Source organism: Malaclemys terrapin, chromosome 16, assembly GCF_027887155.1.
Source record: "Malaclemys terrapin pileata isolate rMalTer1 chromosome 16, rMalTer1.hap1, whole genome shotgun sequence".
Classification (NCBI taxonomy): domain Eukaryota; kingdom Metazoa; phylum Chordata; order Testudines; family Emydidae; genus Malaclemys; species Malaclemys terrapin.
This window is the reverse complement of record NC_071520.1, coordinates 13,745,679-13,759,991: the sequence shown is the minus strand read 5'-3', so window position 1 is coordinate 13,759,991 and position 14,313 is coordinate 13,745,679. Positions and strand designations below refer to the sequence as shown.

General features: G+C 47.9%; 2 protein-coding genes across 3 annotated transcripts in view; one reads left to right on the top strand and one right to left on the bottom strand.

Annotated features, from left to right (window-relative positions):
* Positions 1-7,111, bottom strand: part of LOC128824751 (uncharacterized) — a 22,683-nt gene extending 15,572 nt beyond the window's left edge. Inside the window, exon 1 of the mRNA XM_054006618.1 lies at positions 7,070-7,111. Coding sequence (XP_053862593.1) covers positions 7,070-7,074 — 5 coding nt within the window. The 5' untranslated portion in view covers positions 7,075-7,111. The remainder of the gene's footprint in view (positions 1-7,069) is intronic.
* The window catches only part of LOC128824750 (solute carrier family 2, facilitated glucose transporter member 11-like), a 25,374-nt gene continuing 14,172 nt past the window's right edge, over positions 3,112-14,313 (top strand). The window contains exons 1-5 of one of the 2 annotated variants that reach the window (XM_054006615.1): positions 3,112-3,144; positions 8,692-8,790; positions 10,539-10,699; positions 11,915-12,039; positions 13,701-13,830. In XM_054006615.1, coding sequence (XP_053862590.1) covers positions 3,124-3,144; positions 8,692-8,790; positions 10,539-10,699; positions 11,915-12,039; positions 13,701-13,830 — 536 coding nt within the window. In that variant the 5' untranslated portion in view covers positions 3,112-3,123. Of the gene's footprint in view, positions 3,145-5,701; positions 5,836-8,691; positions 8,791-10,538; positions 10,700-11,914; positions 12,040-13,700; positions 13,831-14,313 lie in introns of those variants that run through there. The other variant, XM_054006614.1, reaches the window with a different exon arrangement.

The window sequence follows — 14,313 nt, the reverse complement described above, 5'->3', positions numbered from 1 at the left end:
AGAGCGTTAGTCCTGTTGTGACAGAGCTCTGGCACCTCTTGGGGCTGAGCATGGCCTCGTGGCTCGCTCTCCCCCCATCTGGCAACTGCTGCTAACCATTGCTCAGTCCTCCTGCCTGGTCACACCACCCCTTCTGGGATACCAACTCTTCAAAAAATCCCCAAAACATCTCAACACAAGAAGATCTTTCTATCCCCTTTTGGATTATTCTTCAGCCCATCTTCAAGGCTCAGCCTGCAGCCCCCAGGCTGGGACAAATAGTCCTTACAACAAACCCTCTGTCTGTTCTGGGTTCCAGCCCAGGGACCCTATCCTGAGTAGATAGATGTGCTCCTTAAGGTGCACAGGATTTTTCCTGGACCCCTTCCTATCTCTAGGCTTCTTATGCTACTTCCCCACAGCCCATGGTTAATACCACCTTGTCTCCTGATTAACCACATCACTATAGCCTGCCTCAGGCCCATCCTTCCTTCCCTCTAAAGAAGTTTTCTGTCCTCCTCCCAAGTATCCCCTAACTGAGCTTTCTCAGTCCTTTTATGCAACCCTGCCTCCAGCTCTTCCCCAGGTGGGCTTTATCACTACTTAGGCTTGGCTCACTTTCCAAGTGCAAGCAGGGGAGCTAATTGGCCACTCAAGCCCAATAAACCTTTGCTGCAGGTGGGTGGGGTGAGCACTCCATCACACCTGTGTCATGTCTATGGGCTAGGTAGGGAATCACAGTACCTGTACATTCTGCCTCCCTAAATTACTCTGATTTCAAATGAATATGAGATTCTTCAGCTTATATCCAAAACTGTTACTTTATGCTACATCCCAGTACTTCAGTGGTCAATTATATGATCCCTATCTAGTTTGCACAGTAATTGAAAGAGCTTTGGGATCCTTCAGGATGAAAGATGCTAAATACCATCATTATATATAAAGATCAGATATTATATGAAGTAGCAGTTCAGCTATTACTGTTGGTTGTAACTTCAAATGCTTGGAACTCTCACTTACAGGAGAGAAGCAACTTTGCCACTGTTGTTGCTACTACTGCCTTACTGTCTTCTGGTACCCAGATGGGAAAATACAACCATTTCTGGAGTAATAAACAATTGCTATTTCAGCCAGACCCACTGGCTCATGCCTCCCGGTTACTGTGTCCTAATTTAATGGTGTGTAACCAGTGCCGTCAGAAAGCAGAGTGTAAAACTCACAAGCTAGTGAAAAATAAGCCAAAGAAAAGGATGAAAGGTCACGTGAAGGAAGCCAGCCATTGAAGTGCAGAGTTCCTCGAGGTGAAATAATAAAACCTTTTCCGCTGTTAGAATTTAGCTTGAGCAGTTCTTATTTTTTCACTGCTACACAGACTTTTAATTTTTAACCATAACTCAGCTATGCTTTAAAACTCAAAATAGAAAAATGATGGTGTACTCAGGATGTGTGGCAAAGTGGGACCCTTCCCCAAATCCATTCAGTTTCAGATCTAAGCCCCCCGCCTCCTTTTACTACTAACAGACCGGTAGGTCAAGAGTTAAGTAGATATATTTGGTTTCAGCTGATTCCTTGGTTGACATTTTTGCATAAAACAAAAATCACCATGCTCTTTGACACTGCTCAGAAGAGAGCCAGGAGTGAGATATGTACTGACACGTTTTCTAGAGGAAGTTTGCACAAAATTACCCTGTCGTATGTAACCACCAAAATTAACTAAATATAGATATTTTTACATGATATACTTGCCCTTCCCCATGAGAGTCTGCCCCCCCGCCCCCCGTGCTAAGATTATTTGCAACATCAGATTTCAAATGTTGATGTAATTTAGAAAGCACTTTAAAATGCAGTGCTACTCTGAAAAGTGTGTGTGTGAGAACAGCGCTGCCTTATTAATCAAATATGCTTTTTGTGTATTTAAAGTCATGTATGCCATGTTAGTGACAAAACAAAGCTTTTACTAGTTTTTAATCCCATTTAGTCTGTCACACCGATACAGCTATAAGAGACTGAGCAGGATTCTATTTCTTTCTGTGGATGAAATGATGGACCCCTACCTATCAATTATACATGTCCTGGGCAAACCCAAAGACAACAATTAGGTAGTGCAGATGTCACTGAGGCATAATTTCATTACAGTGGAGTTGCATAGATATCACCGAGGGCCTAAACTGACCTGCAGAACTTTCATTACTGGTATTAATTTGAGGGAAGGAAATAACCCAGCTTGACTTTCAGATCCCAGATTGAGTTTGCACGGCTGTCAAAACATTGTTTTACCTCTAATCTGAACACATTTAGTAGTGACATCAAATAAAGCATTAATTATGGAACCCCATTGTATTATTTTTCCTGAATCACTTTTCAAGTAGAAACACGCTTTATTTAAAAGAGGCAACAGTGCAATGCCAGAGATGTTGCCCCAAGCTCAAACTCTGTGTGTGTGGCAGGCTGTCAATGGAAAAGTTAAGATTTGGATTAGGAGCTAGACTCTCCCCTGTTCCACCATTTGTTAAATTGCATAGTAGGTGATTATCATTATTATTTGTAAAGCACTGAAAGCATTCTCAGTACTGTATGAAACCGTTCCTGACCACAGGTGCTTACAGTAATCCAAAACAGAAGATGTATCTCCTCTTGCTAAATACAGTAGCAGTGTCATGCTCAAACTTGTAGAATTAACAAACCTCTAAAAAGTTCTGAATCCTGCAATAAAACCCCAGAACATGCTCTTTGGCAGAAAAGGATGCAGTGCAAACGCCAGCGTAATGTTGCTTGACCCAGACAGGTCCTCTAACCCCCCAAATTGTATAAGGAAGTCAAGTCTAAAGAAATCTGGCAGATACACATAAGGATGAAACTACCTAAATGAATATCAGGCTTTTCCCCAGCATACCTATCATATGTTTTCAATAAAACCAACCAGCCAACCAACTAAGCCCTCATCTATGATCCCGCAACCCCTTTTTGAGAAGTACATTCAGTTGGCAAAACACCTGCCAAGTCAAGTGTCTGTAACGCAATCTAATGGATGACTAAATACACACATTCCTGCATTGGAGATTTAAATAATCCTCTAGAACTCTTCCCAAAGTACAAGAGACTCTTTCATCAGAAAAAGACAGACAGGAAACATACCAACGAAGAATGAGCAAACTACAGAGACTGGTACAATTTTGTATTTTACTATTTGCTGATTTGTATAGCAACTTCTGCAAGTATCAAGGTATTTTAAAGAAATAATGAATTAAATGATGAGATCATAACAGACTACCCAAAACAAATTAAAGCAAGGACTGGCCAAGGGTTAGCTCCAACTGCCATGTCCCTGCATTGGCCGGGGACAAGAACAGTGCACAGATAGCATATTCAGTACTTCGGGGAAGTAACGCTTCATATCATGCTGCAGACAACTTTCTCGCTACACTGGGAGCTGTTTTGATGGGTTCTGAAGGGAGATCCCCAAAAGTTTCCTCAGACTAGGAAAAAGCCTGTGATGCAGGACCTGTGGAGGAGGGAGAAGAGGGAAATTCTACACTGAGACTGGGAAAGTGAGGGAGAATCCTAATGTGTGATAATAGTAAGATGCTGATTTTGAAAGGAAGGCTCTGAGGCATGGAGATGCTCAGTCTCCAAGATTATCTGAATTTGTGATTTGAGAACCCCCCTCTTTATCAGGCATGGGAACAGGTTATTTTCACCTACTCATACACCACAAACGAAGGGTAAAGGGAAAACTGATGGGGAAAGTAAGAAAGGTTCACAGAGAGACAGATTCTGATCTCTTGTTATTTTGGATATATACTATTGTAAGTACTCTGAAGTCAATGGAGTTACAATGGATTTACACTGATGTAACTGAGATTAATATCTAGCCCATTATCCCTTTCTGAGAGTGTATGACTTTGGTCTGCAGCAACAACATAATCATGAATTAAGGCAATACTCGTTATGACAGCTGGACAGAAGTTTCCCACAGAGATTACAGTACCTCCGGCTTTTCAAAATTGGAATTTGATTTGAAGATATTTGAAGGAACAAGAATTTTCTAATAATATATATGGGGGAACTAAGTAATCAAATCTCCCATGTATGGATAGCAGATTAAAGTTGGTACTTTAGTTTGAAAGCAACAGTGCTCCATTATGTTCTGGTCTTCTGCCTCCAAACCAGGGACAAACAATCAAAGTAAGGCTATGTCTTCCTTAGCGTTATTCAGGAGATCTCCCACCATTCCACCAGCACCAGTACAGCTTCACTGGTGGGAGCAATGGTGAAGCACTTGTGCAGACAGAAAACAAGCATTCTTATCACTGTCATGTAACCAGGAGGTTAACATGCCAAATTCCTAAAATGCAGACAAGTCTCCAGCCTTGCAGAAGTGGGTGACCAGATCTCACTTCTCAAAGAAACAAAGGGCACTTGAAAACTACCATGTGTTTTAACAATTCAGCACTATAAAATGTGTTAACACCTCTTGAAAGATTAACCAAAGAAGTTGGCTGATTCTTCCTGAAGTTCATCCTGGCAACTACCAACATATTTGAAATTTACACCTTTCAAATCCTAGCAACTGTCTAACCCTGGAAAAATTATGCCTCTGATTTTTTTCCTACAGGCAACCAAAGATTTGACGGAGTAAAGGTATTGTGTATCACTATAGCTCATGTTACACTGTACAGATCTAATATTTTTCTTGCAAAGTAAAGGTGTTGTGTATCAAGACACCTTCCCCATTATGCAAAATAACTACTTGCTCACAGCCTGAAGACTTGAATTGTAAAAGCTACACAGACCCCCTACCTATACATCTTCACTCATCCTACAGCCCTCCCTCAGTTGCAGAGACAGACCTGATTTCCCCCACCCCTCTGCAAACGGGAGGATATATTTTTAAAAATATATACAAGGTTTATCAAGTAGGTGTTTTCTTCCTTCATTTTAAAAGGGCTGCTCTGTCAGTGCAGGTGCTTACTATGATCACTGTCTAATGGCGGGAGACAAAGCTTGGGACACCCCTGAAAAGCCAGGGCAAAATGTGTGTGTGAGGAAGGGTGAAGGGAGAACTTTGAAGGGCCCATAAACACCCTCTCCCATTCAGATCTTTTTTTCCTGTCTTCTAGGACCAGTGTGTGGGAGAGTTTCCCAGGAACATTAAGCAGGGAGGGAGCAGCACTGCATTCAGTTGTCCCTTAGCGTTTGCAGACCTGTGTGCCACAGGCAGTACCCTGTTCAGACGGGTCTCTGTGTGCAGTGCCCACGGTGCCACGAGAAACCCCAGCGCTGAGCCCCACGCGTGTTTGCGCTGATCTGATGGAGGCACACTCAGGCCCTAGCTTGGCACGCAGGGTTTGCGGGCTAGGCAGTCACGGCTGCTGTTTATGGCTGGTACCGGGTAGCGCCCAGGAGCCCCTGGCATGGGGCAGGGGCCTGACTCCGGCTGCGTTGCACTCACGTTGGGCTCCCAAAGGCTGCGGGAAGGCCGGGCAGGGGGCAGGGGGCAGGAGCCCGGCCGAGGCACGCAGGGTCGGGGTGGCTGGGCCAGGCCCCTGGCCGGGACACAACTGGCACTGGAGGGCGCACACGGCCCCGGCAAAGGCCGTGACCCCCGCAGGTGTCTCTGCCCAGGCGGGCTCTGCCGCAGCGCTGCCAGCTGGGCCCAGGCCCCGGGGGCGGGCTACAGCGCTGCGGGGGAGGAGCTGCGGCGAGTGCCCGGCTCCTTGTCCCTGCAGGGCCCGCCCTGCAGGAGCCGGCTCCAGCCTGTCCGGGGCGCGGCGTGCGGAGCCGGAGCCCGAGCCCGGGATGGAGGAAGAGGAGGAGGAGGAAGAAGAGGGGCTGAACCGCGCAGCGCAGGCCCAGGTGACAGGGGCGCATCTGGTCCCGCTCCCAGGTCCCCCAGCGCAGCTCCCTGCCCGGCTCCCGCATCCCCCCACCCCCCCCAGCGCAGCTCCCTGCCGGCTCCCGCATCCCCCAGCGCAGCGCAGCTCCCTGCCCGGCTCCCGCATCCCCCCACCCCCCCCAGCGCAGCTCCCTGCCCGGCTCCCGCATCCCCCAGCGCAGCGCAGCTCCCTGCCCGGCTCCCGCATCCCCCCACCCCCCCCAGCGCAGCTCCCTGCCCGGCTCCCGCAGCTCCCTGCCCGGCTCCCGCATCCCCCCACTCCCCCCAGCGCAGCTCCCTGCCCGGCTCCCGCATCCCCCAGCGCAGCGCAGCTCCCTGCCCGGCTCCCGCATCCCCCCCCCCCCCCAGCGCAGCTCCCTGCCCGGCTCCCGCATCCCCCAGCGCAGCGCAGCTCCCTGCCCGGCTCCCGCATCCCCCCACTCCCCCCAGCGCAGCTCCCTGCCCGGCTCCCGCATCCCCCAGCGCAGCGCAGCTCCCTGCCCGGCTCCCGCATCCCCCCACCCCCCCCAGCGCAGCTCCCTGCCCGGCTCCCGCATCCCCCAGCGCAGCGCAGCGCCCTGCCCGGCTCCCGCATCCCCCCCCACACCAGCGCAGCTCCCTGCCCGGCTCCCGCATCCCCCCCCCACCCCCAGCGCAGCTCCCTGCCCGGCTCCCGCATCCCCCAGCGCAGCTCCCTGCCCGGCTCCCGCATCCCTCCCACCCCCCCCAGCGCAGCGCAGCTCCCTGCCCGGCTCCCGCATCCCTCCCACCCCCCCCAGCGCAGCGCAGCTCCCTGCCCGGCTCCCGCATCCCCCCCCCACCCCCAGCGCAGCTCCCTGCCCGGCTCCCGCATCCCCCAGCGCAGCTCCCTGCCCGGCTCCCGCATCCCTCCCACCCCCCCCAGCGCAGCGCAGCTCCCTGCCCGGCTCCCGCATCCCTCCCACCCCCCCCCAGCGCAGCGCAGCGCCCTGCCCGGCTCCCGCATCCCCCAGCGCAGCGCAGCTCCCTGCCCGGCTCCCGCTCCCCCCCCCCAGCGCAGCGCAGCTCCCTGCCCGGCTCCCGCATCCCCCAGCAAAGCGCCCTCCGCGGCTCCCGCATCCCGCCCCCCCCCCCAGCGCCGCGCCGCGCCCTGCCCGGCTCCCTCATTCCCCTGCGCAGCGCCCTGCCCGGTTCCCGCATCCCCCACCTCCCCCCGGCAGCACCCGGCCCGCTCACCTCATTCAACCTCCCCCAGCCCAAGTGCAGCGCAGGCGGCAGCTGCTCGACTCTCACTCGGCTGGGCCGTGGGGTTCGTACAGCCAGGGGCACCCGCTCTCCCCCGCCCCACAGTTCCCTGCCCTGAAGAGCCAGCGGCGCGCTGGGCACTTCACTGAGCTCTTCGCTGCACCCTGCAGTGGCTTGGGGCGCTTTCCCGGAGGGCAGCGTCACACACGGTGTTGCTGTATCACAGCACATCTCCTGTTCTGTCAATTGCATCCTGACTGCATTGTGTTGTGTACAGCTCCATTGGTAGGATTGTCCCTTACAAATTAGGGCCATTTCAGAGTAGGAGCGGGGGAAGATGAATCCCTTTGCTGATGGACATTCAGAAAATGAGTTCTCTGCCTCTGGTGCCATCTCACCTAGAGCAGCACTTACTACCTCCACGAAAAGCTTGATCATATTCTTCAAGCCTGCATAGCGTCTCATGCAGGCCTCCCTCCTACCAACTTCCCAAGCATAGGAGGCAGTCCCATTCCCCAGTGAATACTACTGAAGACACGAGACAGGTTTTAAAAGACAATCTAGCAGTAACTGAGAAGTACTGATTAAAAATCACAGTGAAACAGACAAGTACAAATCTCATACAAGCAGGGGCGCTGGAACAATTTTTATAGGGGGGATGCTGAGAACCATTGAACCAAACTGTAACCCTGCATAGAATGGAAACCAAGACAGGGGGTTCGGCAGCACCCCTAGTTCCAGCACCTAAGCATATACCTCACTCCAGTAAATATGAAAAACACAGGCAGACCCTCGCCAGATACAGAATTGCTGATCACAAACTGTGAGGAGAAAGCATAGCGGAACCCTAGAGAAGAGCTGTGCAACCAATTTGACAGGAGAGAGTGAAACTGAAATAATTCATCTGCTGCAGTGTACAAAATATAAAGGAGCGCAAGAAAGATACACCCTCAGATGACCAGAAAAGAGAAAGAACTTTCCATTAAAAATCAAGGGGAAAATGGTGCATGATTCTAGGTGGAAGGAAAGAGATGGCAGAAAAAATAGCATCCCACCAAATCAGAAATTCACAATAAAAGGCTGTAAAGGGCTATGGAATAAAACCCCAATACCCTATGGAACCCTTATCTGAGGGAGACATTTAACCTCAGATGGATATTGTTACTGTGTTTTAAACTTTGGTAATCCTTGTATAATACATTCATCATGTCAGTATGGAGTTGAACTGGTGGCAGATCTAGTAGATGAACATGCTTGTGCAGTGATATTTCCAGAAGGTCGAACTGACTTTTAGAAATGCACACATTAAATATAAACTTCGGCCATTCTCAGCACTGCTGCCGAGAACCAGCCCTGAACTCACTAACTGCAATTACTTCTTAAAATAATTTTTTAGGCACCTTAAAATTTAAAATCTTTGTGTGATTATTTTGTCTGTTGGAACCTTTCCTTTTTAGAGCCAGCATGATGTCTCCTATCTTCACCTATTATCATTCAAACCATCCCAGACAAATGATTGGGCCAAGGTCCTGTTGAACCATTTTATATTTCACCAGTGGAAAACTATCAACATTTTCTGTCCTTTTAATATATTTATATTTTGTTTATCTCAGCTTCAAGGCAAGGTCCTATTTCTTACAATATGTGCTGCTGGGATTGGAGGGACTTTCCAGTATGGCTACAACATCTCCATCATCAATGCTCCAACTACAGTAAGTGCTCTACTGGCCTTTGCAGCCATCTCCTGAGACAGTGAATCTGGTGAGGTCTAAACTCTGTAGTCCTTACAGGGATCCTCAGGGTCCACCAGTCTGGGAAAAAACAGGCATATCTTGCCAAAACCCTTCAGTCAGCTACTACTGAAGGTAGAAAGTAAAGGAAGGATTTGTGTCCTTTACATAATTAATAATTTAACTCAGGGGACAGCAACCTTTCAGAAGTGGTGTGCCGAGTCTTCATTTATTCACTCTCATTGAAGGTTTCGCGTGCCAGTAATACATTTTAACGTTTTTAGAAGGTCTCTTTCTATAAGTCTATAATATATAACTAAACTATTGTTGTATATAAAGTAAACAAGGTTTTTAAAATGTTTAAGAAGCTTCATTTAAAATTAAATTAAAATGCAGAGCCCCCCGGACCGGTGGCCAGGACCCGGGCAGTGAGAGTGCCAATGAAAATCAGCTCGCGTGCAGCCTTTGGCACACGTGCCATAGGTTGCCTACCCCTGATTTAACTGTTGCATCCTGCTAGCGGTGCTACAGCTGAGACCCAGAAGGGATTATGACCACAGGCAGGGCCGGCTCTAGCTTTTTTGCTGCCCCAAGCAGCAAAAAAAAGCGCGGCCCCCGAGCCCCCCCGCCGAGCGCCGCGCCGCCCCCCCTGCCGAGGCCAGAGCCTGCCCCCCTCGCACTGCGCGCCGCCGGAACCCCCCCTGAGCGCCGAGCCCCGCGCCGCCCCTCCCCACCGAGCACCGGAACCCCCCAGAGCGCTGAGCCCCACGCTGCCCCCCCGCCGAGCGCCGCGCCGCCGGAGCCTGTCCCCACTCCCCGCCGAGCGCCGCCGGAACACCCCTCCAGCGCCGCGCCCGCGCTGCCCCCTTGCCGAGCCCCGCACAACCGGAGCCCGCCTCCCCAGCGCCGTGCCGCCGGAGCGCCCCCCGCCCACGGAATGCCGCACCGCGCTCCCCCCGCCGCCCCTTACCAGGTGCCGCCCCAAGCATGTGCTTGGGTGCCTGGTGCCTGGAGCTGGCCCTGACCACAGGATTGCCAGTCCGAACCTTTTTGAATCAGGCATAACTTTAGCAAATATAATTCTGAAACTTTCCAGTCTTAGAAGAACATTTTTTACAAGTTAGATAAATTTGTCTTACTTTATAAAATAATAATTTTTAAAACATTTGCAAAACCAGGCTACATAATACATAACAGCCACTTATCTGATTCCCTGCTGGCTAGCTCTCTTGGGGCTCTGTGGTAACTGAAATGTACCGCATATTACACGCTAGATGTTCTAATGGATCTGGAACTTGCTGGTGTGACTCTGGGGATATGAAATGGTTGGGAGAGAAAGGTTAGTTTAAAATGAGTTATGTACTGAGCACCCCTTCTAATTTTGCTATTGGGAGCAGTCAGTGTATAGGGGTTAATCCTGCACCCTTCGAAATCAAGCTTTCCTGCTGAATTCAGGATTGAGCCCATGAAATATATTTAGATTTTTTTTTTTAAATATGCAAGATAATTTCACTTTGTAAAGGCAATCTGTCTAGTATGGCTTCTTAACAACTAACATTTTATAGGGGGATGTCAAAAATACACCTTGGAATTTAATGCTTTCTTCAAGCTGAACTTTGGAGTCATGATCATCACATAAATCATACCTAATACAAAGAAAACCTTTTCTATTTCTCATTGATCTTTATTTTTAATCCTACAGTAAAGTGACTCTTGTCCTTCACTTACAGTACATTCAGACGTTTATAAATGAAACATGGCTAGAACGCACAGGTGCATCTCTAGAGAGCAGTGTGATATTGCTGGTGTGGTCTTTCGTTGTTTCTGTCTATTCTCTGGGGGGACTCACTGGAGCTCTCATTGCAGGACCCATGGCAATCAAGCTGGGAAGGTAAGAGGCCTTTGGATTTGCATCTTGAACTTCGTAGATTGTTTTTCGTTAATCTAAAAATGCTGACCACATTTGGATGTTACACTGATAAAAGCCCAATTCCAAATTAGCCAACTCAACTGAAAATCATGACGTTCATTCTTAACCTAAGAAAACAAGCCCATACAATCTGGGATTAGCCCTTGAAGGAAGCTACCTTGAATGGTTGCATTTCACTTCTCATCATCCAACATAGCACAGTACTTTGCACCACTGGAAAAATATCTAGGTATGGCTTTCTGCTCAACCAGCATAACATAAGATACAGCAGGCAAGTGTGCAGACACCAGCTTCTCTTCACCTATGTTGTTGTCACAATTTAAGCAGGAAACAAGCACAGAATTAATGGAGAGCTTTTCTCCAAAATGGAGAGTAGGAAAGGGTAGGAAAGAGCTTGAGGAGCATAAGGTGCTTACAAGAAGGGGTATCCATTGAGTCTTCCAAGTTCCTTTTCTTCCCTGTGCTTGGGAGTTTATTTAAAAAAAAATCTGTATTTCCCTATCCTCAGATTTCACACATGGTATAACCTGCCCTTCTCTCTGAAAGAACAATCAATGGTTTTATCGTGAAACCACAGAAAGTTACACTGTACTTGCCTCTCTGTCCAGCTCTAGTATGGTGTTCCCGTGCTGTGCTTTTGGTAAAAATTGCAGCTCCCCCTTCCGTAATGAAGGAACCAGTTTTATCATTTCAGGAGGTAATCATGGGCTAAGTAGCAGTGCTGTTGTCCAGAACTCACCCTGTTTCTTGGGGATGTTCATAATGATTTTATGAGTCTTCTGTTTCATTAAAAAGGGATTTTGTTAAGTGTGAGAGCAGGAGCAACGAATCAGGATTATCAATGTGATGATGCCCTCCTGGTTCCCTGAATCTGGTCCTGCAATCATCAGTTATCTTAGTTCACAATGGATGGGATTCCCCTCCAGATGAACAATCCCTAACTCTGCCATGCACTGGGCAATGCAGATGACAGTTTATTAACTGGATACTTGCCATGTAAGCACCAGAAGGGGTATTTGGGCCCTAAGTGCCCATCTGAATGTCCTGCTATAGAAATGGACACCCTGACTTAAACTTTCAAATTTGGAAAATTGGACTGCTGTGACCCACCATTGGCTCTGATAACCAGACCTGGTGAAAGCTGAGCCTTCAGTTCTGTTTTTATTATCTCTGAAGGAAGACATCCTTGCTGCTGAATAACGCGTTTGTGATCATAGCTGCAGTCTTGTCAGGATTCAGCCGGATGGCCAAATCCTTCGAAATGATCATGCTCGGCAGATTTTTCACTGGAATCAATGCTGGTAAGGAACAGTGATACTGTGGTAATGAGGACTATAGAAACACCAGTACAAATATAAATGTCTGTGGCATTAAAACGGTTTCTGACGTGCTCTGCAGTCCCTGGTGCTGCAGTTGGCATTTAACTCATGACCCCTGGCACGAAAGAACATGCCAGTTTCCTTTCCCTGCCATTAAGAGGTGACATAAACCTGGATTGTCAACCAGTATATGGCTTCTTCCATGTAACATTTCACAATATGCTTCTGAAACGTATTATGCAGAAGCCTTTATCGAAGTCTGTGCCTAATATCCAGAAACATACACACACGCGCATGCACACACACAAGATAATTTTCCTAAAGGCTATTTGTAGTGACAAGAATTACTTGCACATTTGGAATTTCTGTATCATTCAGCTTACCACCTGAGACTGTTTTACATAGTCCCAGATTGACTTGGTTAATGACAGTTGCTTCATGCGCACAGAAGAGTTTGTGCACTAGCAGCTCACTTGAAGATGTGGGTCCCCACATCCAATATTGTCACAAATTAAATATGTTTGATCTCATACTAGCCCCTAATAAAAAGGATGGTTTTGTGGTTAAGGCACTGGACTGGGATTCAGGAGACCTGGATTCAATTCCCAGCTCTGCCTTAATGTGAGATCTAGGGTAAGCTATTTAATTCCTTTGCCTCAGTTCCCCTGTACTGTAAAGTGGGAATAACAGTAGTTTCTTTCTCCCACCTTTTGTCTGTCTTGTCTATTTAGATTGTAGCTCTTTAGGGCAGAGACTGTCTCTTACTACACCTAGCACAATGGGGCCTCGATCTTCCCTGGAGCCTCTAGGCTCTACTATAATACAAAATAATAAGACCAAGATAGTGCCAAGAATGGAACAGCAGGGAGTGCTGCAGGTTATATTCTAGTGTATAGGCCAAACTATGCTGGAAATCTTTCACAGAGCTTACCCACATGTAGGCCTGATCGTAGCCCCTGGTCTCCACTTATGCACATTCAGTTCCACACACACATACCTGCACTTTGCTGGTGCAAACACCCCCTCTGCACTTGAACAATTTTAGCATCTATGTGAACACTAATGAAAAAACGTGCTTCCCCTCCTGCAAACCTGTTTGAAAAGCTTTTGTGTTTACAAATTCCAACACTGGCTTGTATGCAAGGGTTAGACTTTTTAAAGAGCATACAGCTGTTTGCATCTGCATACCACAGAGATATGTGCATGCACTGTTTTGCATGACACAAATGGAAGCCATTTAGAGGTGTGGCAGAAAATTTACCCCTTATCTGCCTCTAGCCAGCACTGTCAGTCACTCACTTTGAGGGCACCAAAAATTACCAATATAGCTGCAGCTTTAATAATGTACAGTAATGATAATCTAGGTCGCTTACTTTAAAAATGTGAAGTTGCTTTTCATTAGCCCACAGTACTTTCAAACACATAAATACATACAGTATTTACCAAAACTGACACAGTGAATTAGAGGGAATGGAAATATATTGGTGTAAATAATAGGCATTGAGAGATCCGTGTAAGCAGCATACTCTGTAACAAGCAGAGAGAATACAGCTAACTACCTCATCGAGGGGCTATTTTAATTTTTCTTTTTTCTCTTTTACGTCTTGAGAGTCTAAGCTGAGGTCAGTGTTTGTCTTGTCCAGGTGTGAGCATGAACATTCAGCCCATGTACCTGGGGGAAAGTGCTCCCAAGAAGGTCAGAGGAGCAGTGACCTTGACTTCTGCATCATTTACTGCCCTGGGGTTGGTGCTGGGACAAGTTGTTGGAATTAGGTAATGTATAGACTCCACTATGTTTCTGATTCACTAACTCTCTTTCCCGTCCCGTCTTCTCCTGCTCAAATGCCTACGTATACCCAGGACAGCATGATGGTTTTGAGCCTAGGGACCAAATTTGGCAGTGGCATAAGTGATGATGAGGACTGTCCATAAATCATATAACAGATTTTTTGGTGATTTTGCAGGACCCACCCACTGCTTGTAACACTTTGTGACACTGAAATAAACATGCAAAATTCAGGACCCACCCACCCTCGAATGTGTCACCTAATTTATGGATAGCCCTGTGTAAATTCTCTGGGTGGAAGTGAGAGCCCTGTTTTCACTCACTGGCATTCAGTGGATGTACAAAATGAGCGTAACTTGCATGAATTTGGGACTCTGTGGACCAAATTCTGCTGTGACATTGACTTCAGTGGGAAATGTGCCTGTGAATTTGGCTTTGCGTGTTAGGGGAGAAGATGTAAGTGAGTATGT